The sequence below is a fragment of the Suricata suricatta genome, chromosome 2 (genome assembly GCF_006229205.1).
Source record: "Suricata suricatta isolate VVHF042 chromosome 2, meerkat_22Aug2017_6uvM2_HiC, whole genome shotgun sequence".
Classification (NCBI taxonomy): Eukaryota; Metazoa; Chordata; class Mammalia; order Carnivora; family Herpestidae; genus Suricata; species Suricata suricatta.
This window is the reverse complement of record NC_043701.1, coordinates 4,656,669-4,682,665: the sequence shown is the minus strand read 5'-3', so window position 1 is coordinate 4,682,665 and position 25,997 is coordinate 4,656,669. Positions and strand designations below refer to the sequence as shown.

The 25,997-nt window shown below is 39.8% G+C and overlaps 1 protein-coding gene across 1 annotated transcript in view; it reads right to left on the bottom strand.

Moving 5' to 3' along the window:
• The window catches only part of KMT2C (lysine methyltransferase 2C), a 217,376-nt gene that overhangs the window by 109,736 nt on the left and 81,643 nt on the right, over positions 1 to 25,997 (bottom strand). Inside the window, exons 7-9 of the mRNA XM_029954361.1 lie at positions 17,856 to 18,018; positions 10,501 to 10,672; positions 8,501 to 8,615 (exon numbers count right to left, since the gene is read on the bottom strand). Of these exons, the coding sequence (XP_029810221.1) occupies positions 8,501 to 8,615; positions 10,501 to 10,672; positions 17,856 to 18,018 (450 nt within the window). The remainder of the gene's footprint in view (positions 1 to 8,500; positions 8,616 to 10,500; positions 10,673 to 17,855; positions 18,019 to 25,997) is intronic.

Genomic DNA, 25,997 nt, shown 5'->3' with positions numbered 1-25,997 from the left:
AAACCGTCCAAACTCATTCTACGAAGCCAGCATCACCTTGATACCCAAACCAGACACACAGCCACAAAAGAGAACTACAGACCAATATCCTTAATGAATACAGATGCAAAAATACTCAACAAGATACTTGCAAATCGAATTCAACAGCATATAAAAAGAATTATCCATCATGATCAAGTGGGATTCATTACTGGGTTACAGGGCTGGTTCAATAATTGCAAATCCATCAATGTGATCCATCACATTAACAAAAGAAGGAAAAAAACCATATGATCCTGTCGATGCAGAAAAAGCATTTTACAAAATAAGCACTGTTTAATAATAAAAACCCTTGAGAGATAGTTGGAATAGAAGGAACTTACCTAAATATTATAAAAGCAGTTTATGAAAAACCCACAGCTAATATCATCCTCAATGGGGAAAAACTGAGAGCTATCCCCCTGAGATCAGGAACATGACAGGGGTGTCCACTCTCACCACTGCTGTTTAACATAGTGCTGGAAGTCCTAGCATCAGCAATCCGACAACAAAAGAAAATAAAAGGCATCAGAATTGGCAAAGAAGAAGGCAAACTTTCACTTTTCACAGATGACATGATACTCTACATGGAAAACTCGGCAGACTCCACCAGAAGCCTTCTAGAACTGATCCAAGAATTCAGTAAAGTTGCAGGGTACAAAATCAATGTACAGAAATCAATTGCATTCCTATCCACCAATAATGAAGCATCAGAAAGCGAAATCAAGAAACTGATCCCATTCACGATTGCACGAAAAACTATCAAATACCTAGGAGTAAACCTAACCAAAGATATAAAAGACCTATATGATGAAAACTATAGAAAACTTAGGAAAGAGATTGAAGAAGACACCAAGAAATGGAAAAACATTCCATGCTCACGGATCGGAAGAATAAACATTGTGAAAATGTCATTAATACCCAAAGCAATCTACACATTCAATGCAATCCCCATCAAAATTGCACCAACATTCTTCTCAAAGTTAGAACAAACTAGCCTCAAATTCGTATGGAACCACAAAAGACCCCGAATAGCCAAAGTCATATTGAAGAAGAAAACCAAAACGGGAGGCATCACTATCCCAGACTTTAGCCTCTACTACAAAGCTGTCATCATCAAGACAGTATGGTATTGGCATAAAAACAGACACAGACCAATGGCATAGAATAGAGAACCCAGAACTGGGCCCACAAATATATGGCCAATTAATTTTTGACAAAGCAGGAAAGAGTATCTGATGGAAAAAAGACTGCCTCTTTAGCAGGTGGTGCTGGGAGAACTGGACAGCAACATGCAGAAGAATGAAACTAGACCACTCTCTCATACCGTACACAAAAATCAACTCAAAATGGCTGAAGGACCTGAAGGTTGAGATAGGAAACCATCAAAACCCTCGAGGAGAACGCAGGAAACAACCTCCTTGACCTCAACTGTAGCAATTTCCTACTCGACACATCCCCAAAGGCAAGGGAAATGAAAGCAAAACTGAACTCTTGGGACCTCATCAAAATAAAAAGCTTCTGCACTGCAAAGGAAACAATCAAGAAAACTAACAGGAAACCAACAGAATGGGAAAAGATAGTTGCAAATGTCATATCAGAGAAAGGGCTAGTATCTAAAATCTACAAGGAACTCACCAAACTTCACACCCACAAAACAAATAACCCAGTTAAGAAATGGGCAGAAGACATGAACAGACACTTCTCCAAAGAGGACATCCAGATGGCCTACAGGCACATGAAATGATGTTCAACATCACTCATCCTCAGGGAAACACAAATCAAAACCACACTGAGATACCACCTCAAACCAGTCAGAGTGGCTAAAATGAACAAATCAAGAGTCTATAGATGCTGGCGAGGGTGTGGAGAGACGGGCACCCTCCTACACTGTTGGTGGGAATGTAAACTGGTGCAGCTGCTCTGGAAAACAGTGTGGAGGTTCCTCAAAAAACTATCCATAGAACTCCCTTATGACCCAGCAATAGCACTGCTGGGGATCTACCCAAGGGATACAGAAGTGCTGATGCATAGGGGCACGTGTACCCCAATGTTCATAGCAGCAATGTCAACAATAGCCACAACATGAAAAAGCCTAAATGTCCATCACCTGATGAGTGGATCAAGAAGATGTGGTATATATACACGATGGAGTACTACATGGCAATGAGGAAGAACAAAATATGGCCATTTGTAGCAAAGCAGATGGACCTCGAGGGTGTCATGTTAAGCGAAATAAGTCAGGTGAAGGACAGATACCATATGTTTGCATTCATAGGTCTAACAGGAGAACAGGAGAAACCTCATGGAGGACCAGGGGAAGGGGAAGAGGGACAGAGAGTTGGGGAGAGAGAGGGACGCAAAACTTGAGAGACTACTGAATACTGAATATTGAACTGAGGGTTGAAGGGGAATGGGGAGGGGGGAAAAGAGGTGGTGGTGATGGTGGAGGGCACCTGTGGGGAAGAACACTGGGTGTTGTATGGAAACCAATTTGACTTGGTAAATGCCCAGGAATGCGAGAGCTGGAAAAGCAGCATTTTATAACCAACATGTAAAAATGCATCAAACACTGGTTCCTACGGTCCTGGAGGAAATTTTCGGGAGCAAGATATTCACATGGTCTTAAATATCTTCTCATATGTTTCACATCAAGAGGAAAAAACCAATGGAGAAGTTTTGGCAGCAGCTTAAGCAAAGCATCAGAATTCGTGTCAGCTGTGAGGCAGAGCCGGGCCTGAGAAGCGCACGTCACCGCGTACACGGTAACCTGGCCACGAACACAGAACCTTCTGCTTAACTGTGGAGAAGTATGAGACAAAGACAAAATGAGAAAAGTTCTACTTGGGGGGGGGGGACCAAGTATGTGGGGAAGAACTCTATTCTTCAAAAATGTCGATATCGGAAAGACAGAGAAGAGACGGGCTTAGGAAATTTTCCAGACTAAGAGCTGACCCCGAGCCTGATCTTTTACCCACGCTGTGATACCTCCACAGAACAGAATTAAAGCAAAACAAAACTACCCAATTGTATTCTCAGCAGTATCATGCATGGTTCAGTCACTGTGAAAGAGCATGGCGGACTGCCACAGACAGACAATCAGGAGGACAGCAAGCAAGACAAAGATAAAAGAGAACAGCCCCAAGAAATAAACCCAGACTTCTGAAGACATTCTCTACCATAATGAAAAACACAGCAAAGATGATAATGTTTCCTTATTTTAAGAAGGAAACAAAATAATCTAGATGTTACTAAAGTTTATTTAAGAGACTGTAAAGATAGCAAATCTAAAAGAAAAAGAAAAAACAGGAAAAGTTAACCAACACTTCTTTGGCTTTTTCTTTGTTCAGACTAGAGACTGACCGTGGTCCGCAGGTTCCAGGCAACACTAATTAATGTAGAACGACAATCAGATACAATCTCGAAGCAAATCCAAATAACTAACAAAAATAAAGATCCCAAAGCTCTTAGTATAAAAAAAAAAGGATTATAATTAAGTAAATGTGTAAGGGGAAGAAAAGGAAGACTTTTCCTCTGTTATACCACAAATTGGGGAAATGGGGGGTGTGGGGAATGAAGGGTACATTTCCACAGCATAAAAAAGGTTATAAAACAAAATACCAACCCAAGTTCTGGTAGTCAGAGGGCAACAACTGTCTCGTTCAGATAGGCAGAATTTCAGAAAAATGACCATTCCTTAACCAAGATTCCAAAAAACTTGGGGGCTTAATGAGACTGGAATTTGTAAAGAAACTATATTTTTTGCAAGGAAAACATAACAACGCTTTACAGTCATAATTTAAAACAAAGGGAGGGAAAAAGGAAAAGAAAAATTTCTCACTTCATTTTCAGTGCTAAGTGAGAGAAGAAACCGTGTATTTTCAACATTTATAACTCAGCATTCACAAAATAAGATTCTTAATTGCAAATTATTGCAGGAAATAAAAGACAGAAAAGAAGAACGGAAATCAAAAGAACTAGTTTGTCTTAAAATAGCCAAGCATCTCAATAGCAACCATTAATCTAAATAGTTAAGTCTACTAAACCTTTCAAAGAATACATTTAAAATGACATAGAAGGATCCCAAATAGAAAGACGTAAAAAGATCACACTCAACTAGCAAACTAAAGCTCCAGGAGGCCAAACTGCCAGGCAAACAAAAATAGCTGTTTCCCCCCCCCTTCTCCCCTGCCTCAAAGAAAAGGGTGTTTACACAATAAAGTGGCTTTACATTGATTTAAAAAAAAAAAAAAAAACAAGCACAACATATCAACACTGAGCTGACCTACTTGCCAAAGAACAACCACAAATATTGGTTTCATTTATAAAAAAAAAAAAAAGTAAAATATAAAAAGCTGATGGGAGAAATTGCAGTGGTTCATTTGACCTACGCCCTAATACATTGTGGAATCCAGTCAAAAAAACAAAAAAAACCTTTATGTATCTATGTGAAATTAATAAACACAAAGAGTACACCTTAAAGTCACTATTTGTGAAACAGAAAACTACACTGGTTAACTATCAGATCAAATCCAATTAAAGAAGAAATGTATATGCTTAAGTAGGACTTAAAAATAGATACAGTGATTAGGTCAGATGTACACAGAGACAGTAGCAAATACAACAAATTTGGGTGCAGCCAAAGCTATAATCAAAGGTAAATTTATAGTCTTAAACATACTTCTTTTTCCTAAGGTAAAGAAAACGAATTACAAATTCAAGTTCCTATTTTATAAAAGAAAAAAGGCAAGTAAAGGTACGTACAGGAGATGAAAGCATAAACATACAAATCTGACGACAGCAGGTTTTTTTCTGTGGCCCAATAATCAAAACAAAAAAACACACGAGCCCGCGAAACCCCGGCCCTGCAGGCAGGAAGGAAGGAACCGGGATCGCCTAGACGCGTGACTGCAGCTCCATGGCGTCTCCACCGCGTCCCAGGCAGCCAGGCCCCACCTTCCGGGAGCCACACTGGAGGCCAGATACCGGATGGCAGTTACCGGAAGGTAGTAACAGGAAGGCAGTTAGTGCAGGCTCTCCGCCACCTGGGGAGAAGCCCCGCCCCTCCAGCCCCCACCCTCGGGGGCCGAACTCCCCGCCCACTGCCCGGGAACCAGGGCACGTGCCAAGAGTTCCAGGTGCACTTCACCTGCAGTGGGCGGGGCCATACTACAGGTGCTTAGCTTCGGAAGCAGCTGCTCCCACCCCCTCATCCGATCCTCAGGGTCCAGCCGGTGAGCTCGCCGCCCTTTCCAAGATCTTCCCGAGAGCAAAGGACATCCCACCCCTACTCGGCCAGTGCTTCCCTCTGGCCACGGCACACCTTTCCAGCTTCTAGAAGCAGCCTGGCGGCCCGGGAAGCCCCCATCTGGCGCCCTGCCACCTCTCTGAAGGCCGCCACACTGAAATCGGAACAAACCTGGCGGTCAACAGAAGGGTAACAGGATCGTGTTGCAGGGCCGAGGGGACAAGAAAGTGGGAAGACTACAGGTGCGGTCTGAGAGGGCTCTGTTCCGAAATTTTTAAATTTTTCACAGAAATGCTAACATTAAAACAATTAAAATTTAATTGACCTTCAAGGGTCACACAAGGCAGAATGCATTTAGCTTTTGTATTTATGTTAGTTCCAAGTGCGTCAAAAGTGTAGGGAAAATGCAAGATTCTGCACAGTAAGAATCTGGCCAGAACAAGCTGTGCAGCCTGCGCACGCCCCGGGAGCCAGAAGCCAGGCTTCCTGTCTGCACACACATCACTGGACCACCGTTAAAGGGCAAACCACACACCAGGAACTTAAAATGAGGAGCTTCTGTTCCATATTTAAGAAATACCTGGCTGACACCCCATCTAGTGCCAACTTCAGCTGTCCGACATGGTGAACAGAGACTATAGTTACGGTGACACTTCATTATGTCTACTGTTGAGGACGCTTGTTGGCACTTTGAAGTCTGATTATTCTGAACTAGTAAACACAGTCATGACATTATCAATACAATTTTTATACAAATACAAAAGGCATTCTCTGTATCAACGCTATGAAAGCCAGAGGGAAAGCATTCACACTGAACTGGGCATGAGAAAATAAATACCTTTCTTTTAAAACCAATCCTAGAAACTTAGTTTCAAAGTAAAATTTTATGTCAGATTAAATTTTTACTTCATACTACTATTTATTAAAGGCAGTGTACATATTGAAGATAAAAAGAAAGTTTACACCTAGCTTCATGTCTGTTCTATACAATTGAGATGATGATAATAATAAAAAACACTACCTGAGGGATGTATAGAGATAGCCTATGGATCTAGAGTCTAGTTTCTTAAGATCTATATCCTCTAACAAGATGAAATTTAGATCAAGAAATATTTCTTTATTAATCTAGAGAGAAAAGCCTGCTCCTCAAGGAAGTAGAATGTGGCAGCACAGGGAGACGGCATTATATACAGGATCCCACGGGAGGGCAGGAATCCCGAGGGGCAGCTGGGGGCTCAGTCAGTTGAGCATCTGACTCTCGGTTTCGGCTCAAGTCATCATTTCATGGTTTGTGGGTTCAAGCCCCACAATGCACTGTCAGTGCAAAGCCTGCTTAGGATATTCTCGCCCTCTCTCTCTCTCTCTCTCTCTCTGCCCCTCGCCTGCTTGTGCTCTCTCTCAAAATATTTTTTAAAAAACACAGGAAACCTTAGCTTTAGCCCCTATTCTGCTGCTACAAATAAGTAAACTTGGTGGGGCCCCTGGGTGGCTCAGTCGGTTAAGCATCTGACTTCAGCTCAGGCCATGATCTCACAGTTCGTGGGTTCGAGCCCCGCATTGGGTTCTGTGCTGACAGCTCAGAGCCTGGAATTTGCTTCCAATTCTGTGTCTCCCTCTCTCTCTGGTCCTCCCCCACTCATACTTTGTCTCTCTCTGTCTCAAAAATAAATAAACATTAAAAAAAAAAACCAAGTAAGTAAACTTGGACAACTAACCACTAGGCCCTCACAGCGCTCACCTAGAACCTACTAGTTTACCCATATCAATTTCAAAGGAGGCGGATAAACTACTTTTATGACTGAGCCATCCTAGAGAACATTTAAAGAAGAGTCACAGTAAATACTGTTGGTAAGTACCTTCCAAACAGGAAAAAAAAAGTTGGATTCAGTCAGTTGAGAATTAAAGATAAACCTGATCTATTCTTCTCGTTTCACTTTAGGAGTTTACACAGTCTGTGCTTCTGTGCACAGACACTGCTCGCACGTGCTGCTGGTCACCCAGTAGCGCACTAACTGCCCAGCAGGTAGAGCTGCCACCAGCCCACAGCGTTTGGGGACACGGAGGACAGAGCCTCCCTCAGGAAGCTTACAGAGACCAGCTTGGAGCACCTCACGGTCACAAAGATGCAAGTAACAAAACAGATGGAAGAAGGGAGAATCACTGCCTAAAGAAGTACCCAGAAAAAATTAAAAATAACTGAAAATACATCTTAAAAGTGTCATACCACGCAGAAAGACTCATTTCTTCAGCAATGGAAAAATGTCTACAAGACCTTCTCTTCTTCTCAAAACCAAGAGAAACTTGAAATATCATCTAAAAAAATAAATATCTAAGTACTGATAATCAATAAAACTAGCCCAGGGGAGGAACGATGTACATATGAATCTACCGTCTGACTCCAAATATTCGATCCACGTGTACTTACACCCATAAAGATGTGCTGTGCTTATGAAATCACTATACAATCACCAAAGTGAGCGTTTTATTTCTGGATTTTAAATTAATGAATTTTAAAACTATAGTTCTGTGTTTTCAGTATCTTCATAAGGGGCTTCTACATTTCAGAGAGTTTCTGGAGAGATGGAAACATAAATCATTCAAAATCAATTTCTAAGCCATGAAGCACTATACATAGGTTAACATGTTCAAAACAGCATTTTTCATGACAGCTTAAAACTGTAAACAACCCAAGTGTTCACCAAGTGATTTGATAAAAACTATGTTATGTCCACTAGTTGGCAGTAAAAAGGAATCACTAATGACATGCACAGAAATATGGGTGAGTCTCAAAATATTATCTTGCTGAGTTTAAAAAGCTAGACCCTCCCCACACCAAGAGTATATACTACATGGTATCATTTATATAAAACTCCAGAAAATGCAAATTAATCAATGGTGAGTGACAGCAGAGTGCCTGGAAGACAAAGGGGGCCAGGGGGACGAGGGTGACAGCTGGGAAAGAGGGATTCCCAAGGTCATGAGGAAACGTTTTAGGGGTGATGAATTTGGTCATTATCTGAGAAGGCGAGGATGGCTCCATCAATGTATACACGTGTCAAATTAAATTATAGACTTTAAATATGTGCGGTTTATTGAATTATCAATTATACATCAATAAAGCTGTTTTTTTTAAGTTGATGATATTGTATAGATTTGAACAGGTCTCCGATTTGTCTGGTCTATATGAAAAGCATACAGATGATGATATTTTTCTTAAAAAAGTAAACAACTTACTTTGCATTTCCAGCCATTGGTTGGTACTGATTTCATAACTGGTTGAAGACAAAAAGTATGATACCCTTTGTCACACGTATCACACACTAGCATCTTGCTATCTTCTCCCGATTGTCTAAAAAATAAGATAGCATTAATGATGCTTTATCTTTAAACTTATGTTTATAACATAAGTAATCATGAAAAGAATCAGTCCTAGGAACTGCCCAGTTCATCAATACCTCAGTGTCTGTTTCGTCTATGCTCGGATAATGATAGCGTTAACCCCCTGCAGGATGAAACAGACACCTTCCTAAGGTCCCTGCAGGATCATCCTTACTGAGTGCTCACCTACAGTGAACCTGCTTTTAGCCAGGTTAGGATTCCTGCAGAGAAGGAAGGCTAAGGGAAGATGAGGGACTCTGGCCTTTATTTTTGAAACATCTCAGTAAACATCCTTTCTAGGGGAAGGAGCTAGAACTGACAGATGCTGCTGCACCAAAAGGAACAAACGTTGGGGTCGTAAAGTGGAGAGACACTGCCATATAATAAAAAGAGGACAGAATTTGGCATCAGACCTGTATTTGTCTTCAGACTCCTGTCTTACTAGCTGTATGACTCATGAATAAAATACACTCGAGTCCTCTTGGTTTCAGGGATAAAATGTGAACAATAAAGACACTGAGAATTAAATATAAATTCTGGGTGAAGAGCATAGAATATCCACTGAGCATCAGTAGTAAATAAACAGGTGTAAGAATTGTCTTGTCCAAATTATTAAGAATTGTAGTCAAAAAAAAGTGCAGTCTTTCCCTGAATGCTCTTCTGCCCCAAAGACTGGGCTCCTGCCCTACAGCATGAGTTCAGCTGGGATTCTCACCTCCAGCCACGCTCAGAGACTAGGAAGTTAATTCAAGAGGACGGGAAGGGACAAGTGGGGAATGCAAGAAGAAGAGTGGAGGGGAGCTGCTGTGTAAAACCTGGGGACAAACAGAAGTAACAGGAAGGTGGGTTAGTTGGCCTCTCATTCATCTCAACAAATTCTGCATGTAAAACTGCATGCGTTATCTCTTCAGCTACATGGAAAGATTGTCAAGGAAAAGGAATCTTTCTTCAAGTGCTCATATTCCTTCCCAAGGAACTAGGCACCAATAACGCGCTATCAAATACATGTTTACTGATATTTTCATTTTTACCAAAATATAAAAGCACATGGTCCTATTCATTCTACATAATTAAGATATTGATGCTTACTGTTATCAATTAAATTAGAAATAAAACAGACTGATCATGGTGGGCTTGCCTTCTCTTTTATAAAAGTCCTCAGCTTGTAAACAATTAGGAGACTGCTGCAGATGCAGAGAACTTCCCCAAATTATCATGCTAATTAGCAGCAGCAGGAAAAAAAAATCACAAAAAAGACTTGGGAAATAACCAAGGGATGGAATACAACAAGCAGGAAAAGAGGTCCCCACTCCAGGTGTTTGCAGGCCATAGAGGAGCTGTAGGGCCCACTGCAGGGAACTGCCTTTCAGACACCCACAGCGTTCTTTTCTTCTTTCCTTTTTTTATAAGTAGTCTTAGTATAAATAGTTCTTCCAAGAATGGAAATTCAAACACATCACTGATTCTTTCACTCGCTCTCATGTAACTTCTGCAATTAGAGGCTTGTTTTCCTATTAAATCTCCACCCCAGTCTCTCTCAAAATTAGTTGCTTTACTTTTCTACTGCTCCTTTTAAAATTGTTAATATCATTCATTTAAAATGTTTGGCAAAACTTAAATTAGCTTTTTGGGTAACCCGAGGAATGTGAAATTATTACAGTTAGTTTTTGTTTAGACTTTGTTGAAAATAATATAAATGTCAACACCCAGTAGTTTTGTGCAGACAGGACGAAGTCCGTGGGGATGAGCACAGCGGAGTATGAACCACGTTCATCACTTCACACAAACCTTTAGCACCTGATAACAGGGTCCCTCTTAAACTCAATACACACCTGTGAGTTGAAATTAAAACTTACTTGCAGTTCTGGCACACTTTGCACTCAGGACATTGCCAACCTGCACGTTTTAATGGAGTGACCGCTATGTCCAGGCACATTCCATGATAGTGCTGACCACAAGTAGTACAAAAGAACTGATCTAAGAGGTCTCCCGGGCTGTCGCACACTGCACAGTTTGCATCTTCCTTTGCTATAATTAACAGTAAAACAATGAAATTGTTGTAGAAGAGTTTAATACTTTTCTGACTTTACAGTTTAAAAATCACTTGAAGGGAATTTGCATGGTAAACCGTTCAGACACTCGATGTTATCCACATTGAACTGATATCCCATCAGAATAAGGTCTCAATAAAAACACTTAAGTATTTAGTTTAAAATTAATTACATTAAATTTAATCATAAAGTCTTGACGTAGCTTATTTGTGCCTACGTTTACTGAGGCCAGAGCAGGTCTTATCTAATTTTATGTCCCTGGTACCAGTGACGATGCTGGACAGCAACTAAATGCTCAACATCGGCTCGAAAACCAAACAGGAAAATATCAACTGAGAAAATGTCCTGCGGTGCAAAAAGAACCATTTTATTTGGATGTTACATATATTTTTAAATTAACAAGATTAAGTCAAGAGACAAAATTAAGAAATATTAATATCAACTAAATTAAATGCTCTTAAGCATAAACAGACTAATTTTTATTCAGATCAAATATTGTCTTTTTAATACTGGAAAACATCATATGAAGGAGAACATTAAAGATGGAAACTATGTATTCATACAGAAATATAAAACTTCATGTGCTAATTCTATATTCATCTGTATTTATTGCCAGTTTGTAAAAAAGTATTAAAATCTATGGAATCATGGACATCCTCTATCCCTAAACGTGGATTCAAAGAAATAGCACTTCTTAAGCTCTTTTACCATCTAAAACAAAAGTGTAAGAATAAACAGTCCTGCCAAGCACACAGTTAAACTCATGCACATCACAGTAAGAAAAAGAATGTTCTAAAAATCATGCCAGTTTGATGATATATATAAATGTCTACATGTGACACATACTAAGTGGTTTGATTAGCTGATGATCTACAGACTGTTTTAAACTACATATGAACACTTATTTTCCCCTCCCTTTTATTTTTTGAAGGTTTGGTCAGTCCTCTCTGGATTTAACCCCTCTCTACCTTTTTTTTTTTTTTTTGGCCAGTCAAGCATCTGGAAGCAGAGTAATAATCTATTCCTTTCACTTGACAAACAGGTTTTATAAGCCATAGAATTTCTGATACACAGACTTTCTCTCTTTCTTTTACAGTCCTTTTAAAATGGTAGGAACCATCCACAGTCCGAGGGCAGCACAGGAGCCAGCCCGGAGTGTGTCGGGGGGCTGCATGGCTGCCACGCACCTGGCGCCACCTCCAGGAGGCCACCAATGATCTGGGAAGCCCAGTGGTGTCCTCTCCAGGACTCCTCTTGTCACACTCGCTCTGCAGCATCAACACGACTCTCCACTCCCACCTAGAGTCCCCCTGCTCCTGGCTTCTGCGATGGCAGCTTTCTCCCGATTTCCCCATAGGTTTCCCACGCCTCCATCTCACCCCGCTGTGTATGCTTCTGTCCCCCTAAACACTAGAGTATTTTAGGGCTTCATCCTGTTCCATGGTCTCCCTCTGTGCTCCTATCAACTCCCATGTTATAAAATACCACCATGGTTCCCAAATCTATACCACTCGCCCCAAACTTCCTTCTAAATTATAAGATGCTATTCTCAAGTCTCACTGGACCTCAATAGCCAGATGTTCTTAAAAAAAAAAAAAACCCCGCAAAACCTAACACCTCTAAAATAAAACATTTTAAAAACCTAAACCTCTCCTATTTTTCTCAATCATCTGGGAAAAGGCAGAAACTTTAGTCTCACTATTGTTCTTCCCTGAACCAACTCATCTGAGCAGACACCAATTCTTATGGAGTAAACTTCCTATACATCCTTCTTCCTTCCATGTACATAGTCAGTCCAGCCTACTTTGCCTTTGTTATTACAGTATCTTCTAAGTGGGATCTCTGTGGATGGATCTGATCTTCTCCCCTAATCATCTAACACCTAGAGCAACTTTTCAAAATTGTGAATCTAATTGTTATGCCCCGCTTAAATTAAAATTTTATCAATACCCCCTTTTATTCTAGCATAAAGGAAAGGGAAGGGAAGCCCTTACCTCCCCTTGCAGTGGAATCCCAGGACCACTCACCCCTCCTGTTGACGGCAAGCAGGCTGCTGTGCACGCTCACACACCGTGCTGTTGAGGGACTGTGTGCGAGGTCACCGTGTTCACTGCGGGAAACGCTGTCCCTTTGCTGTGCCCCTAACCCTTTCCAAGGAGGCCTTCAAAACCCTGCTCACAGACAGCCTTGAATACCTGATGTTACCACACCTAACTACCAATGTAGTTGCTGAACATTCCTTTCCCCCAAATGCTGAGAATGAACTGTTACACAATCGGGGGTTCTAATACAATATTATGAACCTTAAAGGGTAGGGACCTTGTCTTTTTCATCTTTGTATCCACAACTGCCCAGTACAAATCAAGTCTTTATTAAATACATCTTAAATTAAGAACTCATTTCTAAAGTCACTTTTAAATGACTCTTTGATCTTCATTTAATATAAGTCATTAATTTAAAAATAGAAATGTCACAAATTAGTTCACTTTTGATAGAAATGACATTAATAGGCTGAATTATTTGTAATACTAAAAGAGAGTGCCAATATGTACTCATTCAAGCTACATACATTTAAAAACTAATCTTTTTATTTTTTTGCCTACTCAAAACCTACAGAAATTGAAGCAATTACTACACTCTGATGATCAGATACTACTCAGTGCATCTTTCTATTGTATGTAATATGCAAGGAACACTGTCTCAAATGCTTCTGTGAACCTTTCCGGAGTTTGCTGTTCTGACACTTACTTGCTGTGGCAGCCACTGTGGCTACTGAGGAACTGAAAAGTCATTATCCAAAGTGACATGTGCTATACATTTAAAATGCACCCAGGATTCCAAAGACTCACTAGGAAGAAAATAATGTCAAATATCTCAAAATTTTTATTGCTTACATGTTAAAATATTAATATTTTGGACATACTAGATTAAAAATATTTTAATTAACTGTACGTTAAAATTTTTTTAACGTGACGACTAGAGAAACGTTAAGTTACGTACATTGCTCACATCGTAGTTCTATTGCCCGGCATTGTTTTACCCAGCAAAGCCCTTTCTACACTAAGATTACTGTGTGAGTAACTGCAGCAGAAACCACTGTGACGGCTGACAGCAGCTCCTTGGGGGCCACACTGCCGTGCTGTTTGGTGAGTGTGGGTCACTGGCAATAAGTGAGACAAAGGAAAACATCCACATGATACACTCGGTCTAAAAACACTTATTGTGCATTATGTGAAAATAATTATAGGAAAAAAGCACTACATCAAGAAATGAAGTTGGCTTCAACCATTTCCCCATTTCAGGGAGAAGACAAGTACAGAAATACTGAAACAGCCTTTTGGAGGTCATGCAAAAGACGCTGTTACTGTACAGCTCAAGGGTCATGTCAGAAGTGAGCATATAGACATATACATACATATATGTCTGCAAGCCACAGAGAAACAAAGTTTGAAGCAATAATTAAACAACTAAGTGAAACTTGTCTTAAGCAACTGAAACAGCAGAAAAGACGGAGTGAAAGACTAAAGCTAAAGCTAATTTAAGAGAAAACAGGAGTTACATCCAGGTCAATTTGACTCCAGAGCTCATGCTCTTTACTAACGGACATTTACTCCCACTGGAAGGGCAAAGAAGGTGAGGAAGGTTTGCCCACGTACGAAAGTAAGCCAGAAAGTCCCAGCAGACGCACACAGCGAGCAGACGAAATGATGGAGGAGGAGCAAGAAGAAAAGAGCGGGAGAACAGAGCTGTGGACAAGGTCATTTCTGGTGACAGCTGTGACAAGAGAAGAGATGGAGGAAAAGGTGAGAACACTGGGCCTAAATGAGGAGGGACCCTGTCACAGACCACTTCATTTGGTTAAGCTGGAAGGTGAGACTATGCTCATGCGTCAGAACGAGAGCCTTGGGGAAACTCGAAGAGCCAAAGGTCAAACTACCGCGTCCAGCTAAGGGTCCATCAGCACAGCTTTGTGACCCCCACCAACGCCCCAGCACCTTCATCTCTGTTCACATTATGGGCAGAACACTGCATTGGCCTAAATGGAAATCGCTAGAAAGAAAAGTGAATCATGGATGTTGTCCAGAGAGGCTGGCCCACAGAGCAGGCAGGTTAAGTAAGGTCAGGGACCGACAGAATCTAAGGTAACAGAAAAGCAGCAGGACTTGGTATCAAGAGATACACAGACAACTAAGAAAACAAGGTTCTAGTTAAAAGCTTAAATGAAGTAAAGTAAGTTAAAGCTGACTGATGAAAGTAAATTCACTGGGGTCGGGGAGTGAAGGAAGAAGAGACCATATTCCCACATGTGAACCCTTCAAAAGCTTCTCAGTGTAGACAGAAGAACTAGACCCTTCCCTTGTTCACAAGACCTAAGCGATGGAGTCTGTGCTGGCTCCGCTGTGGTCTGCAGTCACCTAGCAGGTGCTGTGTTCCAGGCACAGTGACTGGCTACCACTCCCCAGTCCGCCGGGCCCACCCCTCAAGACCTGTGCAGCAGTTCACTCTTCCTGGAAAATTCTTCCCTCTGATCCTGCACGTTTGGCTCCTTGCCATTTGGCTTTCTTGGAGAAGCAAAATGCTGCTCAGTAAATCTATCTGGCTACGTCTCTGAAACGGATATTCAGTGTAAAATTTCCAGACAAGGCTAGTGTACACTTGCATCATCATGCAAATGATGATGAGGCCGTGACCAGCATCCATCTATGACAAAGGACCCTAAAACTGTTTTCTGATGACAATCTTGGCCTCACTCCCAGACACTCACTCTGCTGGGATTTCTTTCTAATGAGGTCCTTTTTTTTTTTTTTTAACTTTTTCAACTTTCACAAAAAGATGTCAATCGACTCCTAACGCAGCTACCAGGCATGTTGCTCTACGTTTAGGCAGCAGCATGAAGTATTACAGCCAATGTATGCATGCACAGGACTTGGGTCTTACGTAAGAGCTGCAATAACTATCAGTTTGTAAAGCAATTCCGATCAACGAGGTAAAACGCTACATGGTCTTCATTAATTGTTATTTACCCCTCCTAGTACCACTCCGTTTAAGCCCCACTTCTTAAAACATAACAAGTACCTTGTTCTATGACATAACAAGATACGTACAATATTTCACAAAACTATTTATGAAGGATTTTATGAAGACTATCTTGTAAATTACTGTAATACACTATCTGCAATGTTCTCTACGTCCTTGGATCAGGACGGACAGACAGAAAGCTGCGTGTACAGATTGTACTGTTTAAGGTCCTTGAGGAGCAGCATTCAGTGCGCTGGCTTTGGTTTCATATCACGGCTTATTTTGAGGGCGGCTGCTGCAGTGCATAATGTATATAGTCTCAGTATCGAGGGAATTCTTTGGACATTACTATGAATCGGGTCACTGTTCACACTCCCTCCTTTGTGTGGATTGCAGGAGCCGAGGAGCGAAGTTTGTGGCTTAGGTCTAGGAAGCATGCATTTCTTGCTCAAAATACCAGTGTCACTATTATCTTCATATTTATACTACCCTGATTTTCCCACGGCCAAATTTCCTTGTATATGTTCAGTTTTATTTTATCTTACTATTCATGTACGTCTATGAGCCTCCGCCAATCTCTCTCAGAACAAGGCAGTGCCAACAATCTGAGTGTCTCTCTTGGCTCCGGGTGCCTGCACAGACCTCTCCCTGCTCACGTGGGCTCAGCGGCAGCAGCGCCTCTGCCCTTGGTCCTCCCGCCTCTGCACTTCGCCCAGTGTTCGCGCCCAGACACTACGTGAGGCGCGCCTATTAGAGCAGAGTCCGCAGCGGGAAGCAGCAGCGCCATTCAGCGACAAAACGTCTAACGTTGGAAACGTGGCCACAGGAAAGTCTGCACGTTGTTGCAGAGGTCTACAGTATGACTGAGCGCAAAACAGTGAATAAAATCCAGATTCTTCAACACACAGACAGCTGTCTTATTGGACTGGCCAGTTGTGCCGTGCCGCCCAGAACTAATCAACTCTGGTGCTGACTTCGCAGCCTGCGCAAAGGCACCCTGCTGCGTGCGGCCTCAGACTCCGTCACAGTGTGGCGGCTGTGCGGGGACGCCCCCTTTCTCCAGATTTCAGTATATTATCACAAACATGGTCTAAACTCTAAATCCCTTAGACAACTAAATGCAATCTGACATTTCAGCGTGCCCTGCCTATAATTTACGTCTGTAGGGATTAGGAACAATATGGCGATCCATGTGAACACAGAATAACTTTAACTGAAGATGAAGTTATGGTACTGACACTATCTAGCTGAGACTACTTAAGTTTAAGCCTGAGGTAGCTGCATTTATGTGCCAGAGAGCCAGAAAAGACTGGAAAAAATAGCTTTCACCAATATGCTAAGACACAGATAAAAGCTATCAATAAGGCAATTAATAGGTAACATAAAAAAGACTGAATAAAGCATCACAGAGATTTCACAATGAGACTGGAAATTCAATTTACTAAAGGAAAAATTTCCAAAGCAGACATGCTCACTGGAAATCCATACACTAAGAAAAAGGCAAGATTTAACAATAAAGACAGGGAAGAGTTTTATAATTTTCTCCATAGCAAATTTCAAACACTTAAACATTTTCACATACCTATAAAATACTGTTTGAAAAAGAAAGGGAAAAAGCAAAACTGAGAATCACAGATAATCGAGGTGGACAGATGAAGAAGAAGGACTAACATTTCTACTATGATTATCAGGGAGATACAACCACTAAGAATTTCAGAAGTGTTTGCCAATCCTATTCATGTCCATCCTGAAATAACCCCTGACTGAATCATCTTCTAATTCTCTAACTAGGTGGATTTCTGGTGTAGAAAACACTGAATACTGTTTGACTTTTTGAATGACTTACTTTCTGATATGTGATAAAATACACTTTTCTCAGTATTTCTACAGTGGCTTAAAATTTTTCTTAATAAGAATTTAAAACATGTAAACTGTCTTTGAAATTCTGAGGTAACACGTTTTGGAAAATGGTGGTAAGAGATTCCCCCCAAGGATCACTAGGATCTAAAGATCCCTTAGATCATCAAGACTACATATAGCTTTTAATACAAGGAGAATAACATTTAGGGAACTTACAACACTTGTTACTTGAAGTAAATACACGGATAAATGTTTAAAGAGTGTATCTGTAGCCAACTTACATCTCTCAGGAGCTTGGTCGATGTGCTCTGGACACAGAAGGAAGAAGTTCCGGAAGTCCTGGAAGGTACCAGCTCCAGCGGCACAAGGATAATGGTACATCTGGGTGCATTTGTCTTCACAGCATTTGATAGTGGCTCCAAGGTGCTTACAAAACGCACAACGCTGAAAGGGGGTAAAAGGGAAAGAAATATCTTTATTAAACATAGAAAAGGAGCATTCAAAAATGGGCCTAGGAGGTCTGTGTATATTACTAGTAAAACAATTTAATCCTCCATAATACTAAATAAAAGATCTGCTAAAATAATAAAATCTAAGATACTCAGTTGAGTGCTTAGTATAATACAGATTCATCCTTCCAGTCAAGTTTAGAAAGTCAGTATTTCACTTTTTCTAGAGATTTTTGTCAAATGCAACTAAAAATTTTTTAAATTAGTAATAGGACTGAAAAGGCAGGTGTCTCGCTGTGGGTTATTGTAACACTGTTCGAATCCCACCAACAGGCTAACAAAAATGAATTCTTACTGTTGACAAAACCTCTTAATATTGTTTTAAAACCTCGTACTATTTTCACCCTACCTAAAAATCAACCTGAAACGAACTACCCAGAGAACAAGTTAATGAGGGGCAACTGTCGGTTAAACGCACACATACAAATCTACACACTCCCCTGTAGCGATCCGTTTCAAATTTCTTAATAAAAACAGAGAACGTGAAGAAAAATGAAGTCTGAGTAGCCGTCTGCCCCCCCTAGTTCTACCCGCCTCTGCTCGCCGGCCAGTGGGGAAAGCACGGGAGAAGCCCTACAAGACCCGCGGGGGAGCGCGAGGCAGGCGGAAGCCGACGCCGCGGCGAGCACGAGGCCCTCCCTCAGAACGGCTGCCGTTCTCCTTCCTCAGGTCTCCTCAGCCCGAGACCGTTCCGGCTGTCGATTTCTCTACGGATCTTTGCCGGGTGGCAAAGTGTAAAATCTCTCCCTGCAGACGCCTCGCTGTCTCTCTTGTACAGACTTCTGTTTTAGCAGCCATGCCGTCGCAGGAGAAGTATTCACGTGTCTTCGTTACACCCCACAGGATCCGGAGGCAGCCGCAGCAGCCAGTGCAGCACCGTGGCTGCTTCTGGACCCAGAAAGGCCCCAGTGGACAGGTGCTCCTCTGCACATGCGCTAAGTGGACTTCACTGCTGGCGACCTCATTGCCGAGTGTGGTTCAGGAATACATAACCGACAACAGAAACCGAATGGGAAAGTCTGTGGTAAAACCGAGCCTCCTTCAACAGAGAAGGTCGCTGCCGTTTCTCCGGTGACCTTCATGTACTGATACACTTGGTCTGTATTTTGCTAGTCTATCAGAGAATACAACAGTGTTAAAATTATACATGATTTAAGCATTTTATATAAGGAGCCATCATATTCATCCTGATAACCATCAGTCCATGGCATTGAACCAATACAACGAAAGTGAGGGTCTCCTGATGAGTCTTCTACACAGTTTGAGCGCAGTCAACAGACCCCGCAGCCTCTCCGTGACTCCTAAGCCCCAATTATACCTGCGGGAAGTTAGTTGTTACAGTGTCCACAAGTCCACAGACCAGTGCACGTTTCAGTTCTCGTTATACTCAGAGGCGTTACACTTCACCGAAAAGAAATAGAGCCTTGATTCTCTTCACTGATAAAGTGTAAGAACCAGGTTTTTCCAGATTTATTTTTATGTTATGCCCTTTCAGGGTATCTAAACGTCCCAGAGTTGGCACCATGCGTAACGTCTAAGCAGTCGGAGAATCCTTGTGTCACACTGGAAGGAGCAAGAAAACGCGCAAGGAGGAGAGCGCATTTATATGTCCGACTGATCACTAAAAAGTTTTTATATTAACTCATAAACAGAGCAAAATAATTTCAGCTAAACTGCTAAAATCCGTTATTATTATAGCATATGGCAAGATATACAGAAGCCTTGTGGCCTAAAAATAATTTTGGCAAATAAAATATAATGACTTTTATTTAAGTGCATAATAAGGAAACAAAATAATTTAAATTGATCCCTTTCCCAATGTCTATATCATTTTAGAAACATCAACATGTTCTCTTAATCACATTTGCAATGGAAAATATTACGTGACATTAGCTAAACTACTATGAGAAGCCCTGGAATGTATCCAACATACTAATTTACAATAACATAAAGATAACAGGGAATAAAGGAAGGGAAATAAAATACTAACTGCATTTAAGTGAATGCTTCAAGCCCATCTGTTATAATTACATAGTTAATGAAAGACATTTGGCATTGAAAGAAAATGTATACTTTATATATAGACTGGAATAGATCCTTCTAAACCAAATAAAAAGCATTTGTAAAATTGTATAAAATATGAAAGAATAAATTTCCACAGGGAACTTCTCTAACATCAGCATTCTTGTACAATTCCTATTAGAAGTGTAACAAATTATCAACTAAGTAACAATTACAAAGCTAATTAACATTTGGGGAGAGGGAGGTAAAGTAAATAGTTCTTAAATGGTTTATCAACGGAACAATTTATTTGAATCAATATTTAAAACTCCTAAATAGCATTTTGTTTTTTCTACATCTTAATCATTAAAAAAGAAAAGGAGGAGAGGGAGAGAAAAAAAGAAAAGGGCTATAATATCTTTGGACACATCCAAGAAAAAAGTCTCAATTAAAGTTCACAACTGCCAACTGTTAAGTCTGAAGAACCTCCACAACTTCTATTGCACTAGACTGAAATAAGAAAGACTCTCTCAAAATAAATCTATAATACAAAGGAAAACAGAATCAACAAAATTTCAGAGTTTAAGGTTCATGACGTATGATACAGGAACAATAAGACTGAGGATATTTCAAAACTTTTTCAATTAATTATCAAGTATTTACTGTGATCAACTATGGCAATGGGGTAAGTGCGCTAAGAAATATCAATGTTATCAGGTTTTCCATGCACCAAACTTCTAGACCTTTACCCAACTTTTCTTCTTCTAAGTCAGCTGGGGTTCTCCCAGAACGCAGAATAAAGAATGAAGACAGAAATGAAGAAAAACAAATAAATGAGATGAGAAACTGATCCACAAAATCTAATATCTCTTTAGCATGAGTACCAGCAGGAGAGAAAATAGAAGGACTATAATCAGAGAATTCTAACTCTAAACTCTAAACTCTAGAACTCTAAAACCGGTCCGAGAGCTGAAAGTCCTCGTCCCCGCCCCGCTGGCCACTGCGTCACTAAGAAAGCTCCCTCTCTTAGTATCTGCCACGTCGCCCTCCTAAACAGAAAATACCCACTTCAGATTTAAATGTCTCACACTTAGAAACACTGGCGCAATTTTCAAGATGATAAAGATAAATGAAAAATTCTAGTAGCCCCACAAAATAGAAAACAAGTCATCTATAAAGAAAGGAGAATCAGTCATTACTTCTCACCAGCAACACTGAATGCAAAAACAAAGAAAAGCTGTATGTTCCAACGTCTATAAAAAATAATTTGAAACTAAAATTTTAATATGTGCTAAGTTAACATTTAAGTCCATGGATAATAAATGTAAACAGGTTAAATTCCCAATTAAAAAAACAGCAACTTTCAAAACATGTAAAATACACTTTGTACACGTGCACACACGCGCGCGCGCACACACACACTATATACACGTGTATTTTATTTACGTATATGGGTGTATGTACATATATTCAAACATACACATATGTATGTTTGTATGTATACGAACATGTATGTGTGAGGCACAGTGACAGAGCAAATTCAAAAACAAAAAGCTGGAGGGAAAAGCACAAATATTAAAAAGCACAAAAGAAAGCAGCTATAGCAAAGAAAACAGGACCCAAACCAAAAAGCAAAAGGCAAAGATAAAGTTCACATTAAAATAAGTCTTATGTTAAATATTCCTAAAGAGTAAGAAAGTCATTAAAGTTTATATAGCTTGTATGAATTTCCTTGACATATAAAACTGAAATATGCATATGAATAAATTGGACTTTAATATAGCTCATCAGATATGAAATAAAGTTAAAGAATTCACTAACAATCAAGTTTGATTCAAACTTACAGATACACAGATCTCCATAACCCAAAACTAGAGAATATATACTTTATTTAAACGTACACAGAATTCTTTTAAATTCACTATGCATATGATCATTAAAATGTCCACAAATTCAAAATATCAAATTTTCCTAGGTCATATTCAAAAAAGCAGATACGTCCTAACTCTAACACATTAATAATTATGAATTGACAACATAAACTCAAAATCTATCCACTTGAAAATTTTAAATCAAAAGAAAAAATATTATTTTTGAAATGATTGAATAAGAAACATGTCAAAATCTTTGAGAAGTGGCAAATTTGGTTAAGAAAAAAATACAGCTTGAAAAATGCAAAACTCAAGACCAAAGCATAAAAATAAATGAAGCTAAATTTAAAAACTGAAGCCAGTAAGAATCAACATATAATGCATGCAATTAGAGATTTCAGGACGGACACCCAACCTAATACCGTGTTTATGAAGACGTTATTAATGAGACTCAGGTCTCTAGAGTTTGCTTTAGAAAAATGTGCTTAAAAGAGAACTGACTGAAATAAAAATTAATCTATCAACACATTTTATATATAAATTGGCTTAAAGTAATGAATATCTTAATGATTTGTTGTTGTTCTGGCCCAGTTAATAATTCTGGTTTGTACACTACCAAACGTGCATTTTTGATTGAAACATCTGCTAAAAAAGAAAGAAATGAAGGAAGGAAAGAAAGAAAGAGTGAGGAAGAGAGGGAGAGAGGGAGAGAAAGCAAAAGAAAAAGAAACTAAGTAACATTACAAAATTAAAATGTACACTACAAAATGGACACTGCTATGAATGAGATTTTTCTCCCGCCACTATCTTTCCCTTCTGACCCATCGTCCTCACTGTGGTCACAACGGTCTGTCTAACAGGGTCCCTGACACCTCTGAGTCCGTTCCAAAATGCCTCAACGTGGCGTGTGGCGGGCAGACTCTAGGCCAACTCGCAAAATGCCTGCGGTCCCCCCTCTCGCCCCAAGATGTCTCACCCTAATTCAGAGACTTGTGTAAAGAAAATAAGATGAAATATCATGCCAGCGATTAAAGGACTTCACTTGGCAAAGGGATTTTTGCAGACGGGATTAAGACTGCTAATTAACTGATGCTGAATTAGTCAAAGGAGAGATTAGTCTATTCGAATTATGTAATTCCTGTAAAAGCAGAGTTTTCTCCAGCCGGTAGCAGAAAGGAGAGAGAAATACAAAGCAAGTGAAGGATTCACTCCACCACTGCTGTCTCTGAAGACAAATGGGCCACATGCAAGGTGCAGGAGTGGCGTCTCGAGGCTGACAGCGACCCCAGGCCAATGGCCAATAAAGAAACGGTGACCCAGTCCTACAACCGCACATAACTGAATTCTCTCTGCACCTAAATGAGCTTAGAAGACCATTCTTCCCCAAGGCCTCCGAACCTGGTGGATGTCTTGTAAGACCCCCAAAGAGCACTGGTGAATCTGCCCACGCCCCTAACCTGCAGAAGTATGACCTCATAAACAGGGCAGTTTCAAGCCATTAAATCTATGGTGATTTGTTACACAGCAATAGCTCACAAGGCCCTGTGTGGTTAGGTCTCGGCCAAATCACAATATATTTTTAAGAAATTTTTTACATTACACTTACATTACACAATGGCTTTACTCAAAACTAGGAAATAAAAGAGTGAATATTTAAACTCCATCCTAGTAAGGAAGCAGCAAAGCCTAGAGAGACTCTCCTCGGATGAGCGTTTCTGAGCCGAGCGTTCGGAGCACACAAATGTGCCCTCTATCAACTGGGTCAAGGAAACAGTAAATTCTCTGGTTGATAGCAACACACATAATAAATCAAGCCACAAACAAATACCCAGGATAGCTATATTCTTTAACATAACCATAAACAAAAGCATGAATAACTGTGAGTACATAAAACTTTTATATGATGAAAACCATACATATCTCACACAAAAAAATCAAGGGACAAAAAAGAATATTTTTAAATAACCTGCAATTTGAATTACAAATGTCTAGTATCCTGGATATATAGAAGTAAAGCTTATAAATTACAAAAATGAGTACAAGCTAAAAATAGACAATGACATGCACAGAATCACATAATTTAGGGAAGACATAAAGCTGGCCAATAAATCAGAACCATGCCAAGCACTTTATAAGAAATACCTTATTCAACTCTGAGAGCAACCATTTTAGGTGGTACCATTCTGCTTGTTTTTACACATGAACCACAGAGATGCTAAATTCCTTGTCCACACTTAACAAAGATGGGAAGTGAAAGAGGAATTGAACTCAAGGAGTTCCTAATTAATTAGATATGGGTAATTAATGCAAATTCCATTAAATGACTACAGTAACACACTGAATATTTTGTCTCACTCACATCCTCACTCTCAGGTTATAAGGAAAGAAGGTAGTCACTTTGGGATTTGAATTCCATGAAATATTAACCCACACTGACTACCAAAAGAAATATACTGAAATGTACATAAAACACACTTTATAATACTCTCAAATTAAAAAGCCTGAATGACCAACAGTAAAACGCATAAATTACAGTACTGTGACAACAGAATACTACCACCTGGCAATGAGAATAAAATGACAATTACAATTAACAAAGGGGTGAATCTCACAAACATAATGATTTGTTAAAAAAAAAAAAAACAAACAGTACTTATTGTAGGAGTCCAATTATATAAAGTGCAGAAACAGGCAAGACAAATGTATCATGTTCTTAGCGATATTAATGCCTGCCTTCAGGGAGCTGAGAGCAGGGACCAAAAGGAGCATGAATGGAACTTCTGGGTGTTATTACTCGTGTCTCAAAGTGATCTCAGTTTATGTAAATTGATCTTCGGGGTGTTTGTAGAAAAGTATGCCTATAATAAGTACATTTTGTTTTGTATGTATATTTCAGTAAAAAGATTTTGATAAAATTAAGAGAATTTTAGGTAAAGACTAAATTTTCAAGGGAAAATATTTGTCCTTTTATTTCTCGCATGAAAAGTCTACATACTAGTACCCGACCTGAAGTGTATGAACAGGCAGATGAAAATTTACTCCTCCCCAATAACCTGTAGTGGATTGAGCTATCAGCTAAGAAAATCATGTGGGTGGAGACACTGTGAATCTAATTCTAACATATTTGTCCTTAGCATCCCCCATACGCCCCTCAAAGAAAAACAACAGGAAAAGGAAGCATATATCTACCACATAAACCATCTATTATTTAGTTATTATTAAGAGCACAAAATGAAGTGGTACATTATCAATCACATTATGACAATAAGATTGTTCGAATATTAAAATATTTGAAACATTTTAATTTCAACATAAGTTTCTTTAACATGACTATTAGAGTTAGTAAGATAGCACTGCACACTATAGAAAAGAGTTAAAAACTTCTAAAAGAATTTAAAAGCTTTTACGTGAGTGTAAGTGAACACAAACATAACATGATGAATGTTACCTGCACGCATTTAAGTCATGTCCTTTAGGAACATGAGAACAGACATATCTGCGTGCTCTCTGGTCCAAAGCGTTGATGCTGATTAGTAGATTTAGCCCACATTTAAAACTACAAGAAAGATGCTCATCTTCTTAATAGATGCCAAGATAGTATAAGAACATCTATTCTTATGAATAGTACACAGAATGAGGTTACCCAAATAGAAGTTATATTTATAAAAAGTTAATACATATATCCATACACAGAGTGAATACAGGTGAGCCACATTCTGGACAAATAAAACTCTTGTACTTGACTTTGGAGACCAAACGGTTTTCCACCTGTCTCACCGAGAAGTGGCAGAGGGCACTTTCACTGCTGCCCCAGATGACATGCTACTCACAAGCACACACACTGGCAAACACGATCATCACAGAAGCAGTACCGGTGAAAATACTAACATAAACGAAAATTCTGTAGCAGCTGAATGATGGTTGAGGAGTATTTACATCATCGCAGCAAATAACTCAAAGTATGCTGTGTGCTGGCAAAAAGCAATGAAAATATTAAATCTCATCATTGATCTACTAGCTTTGGGTATTTATTTGAATCTGT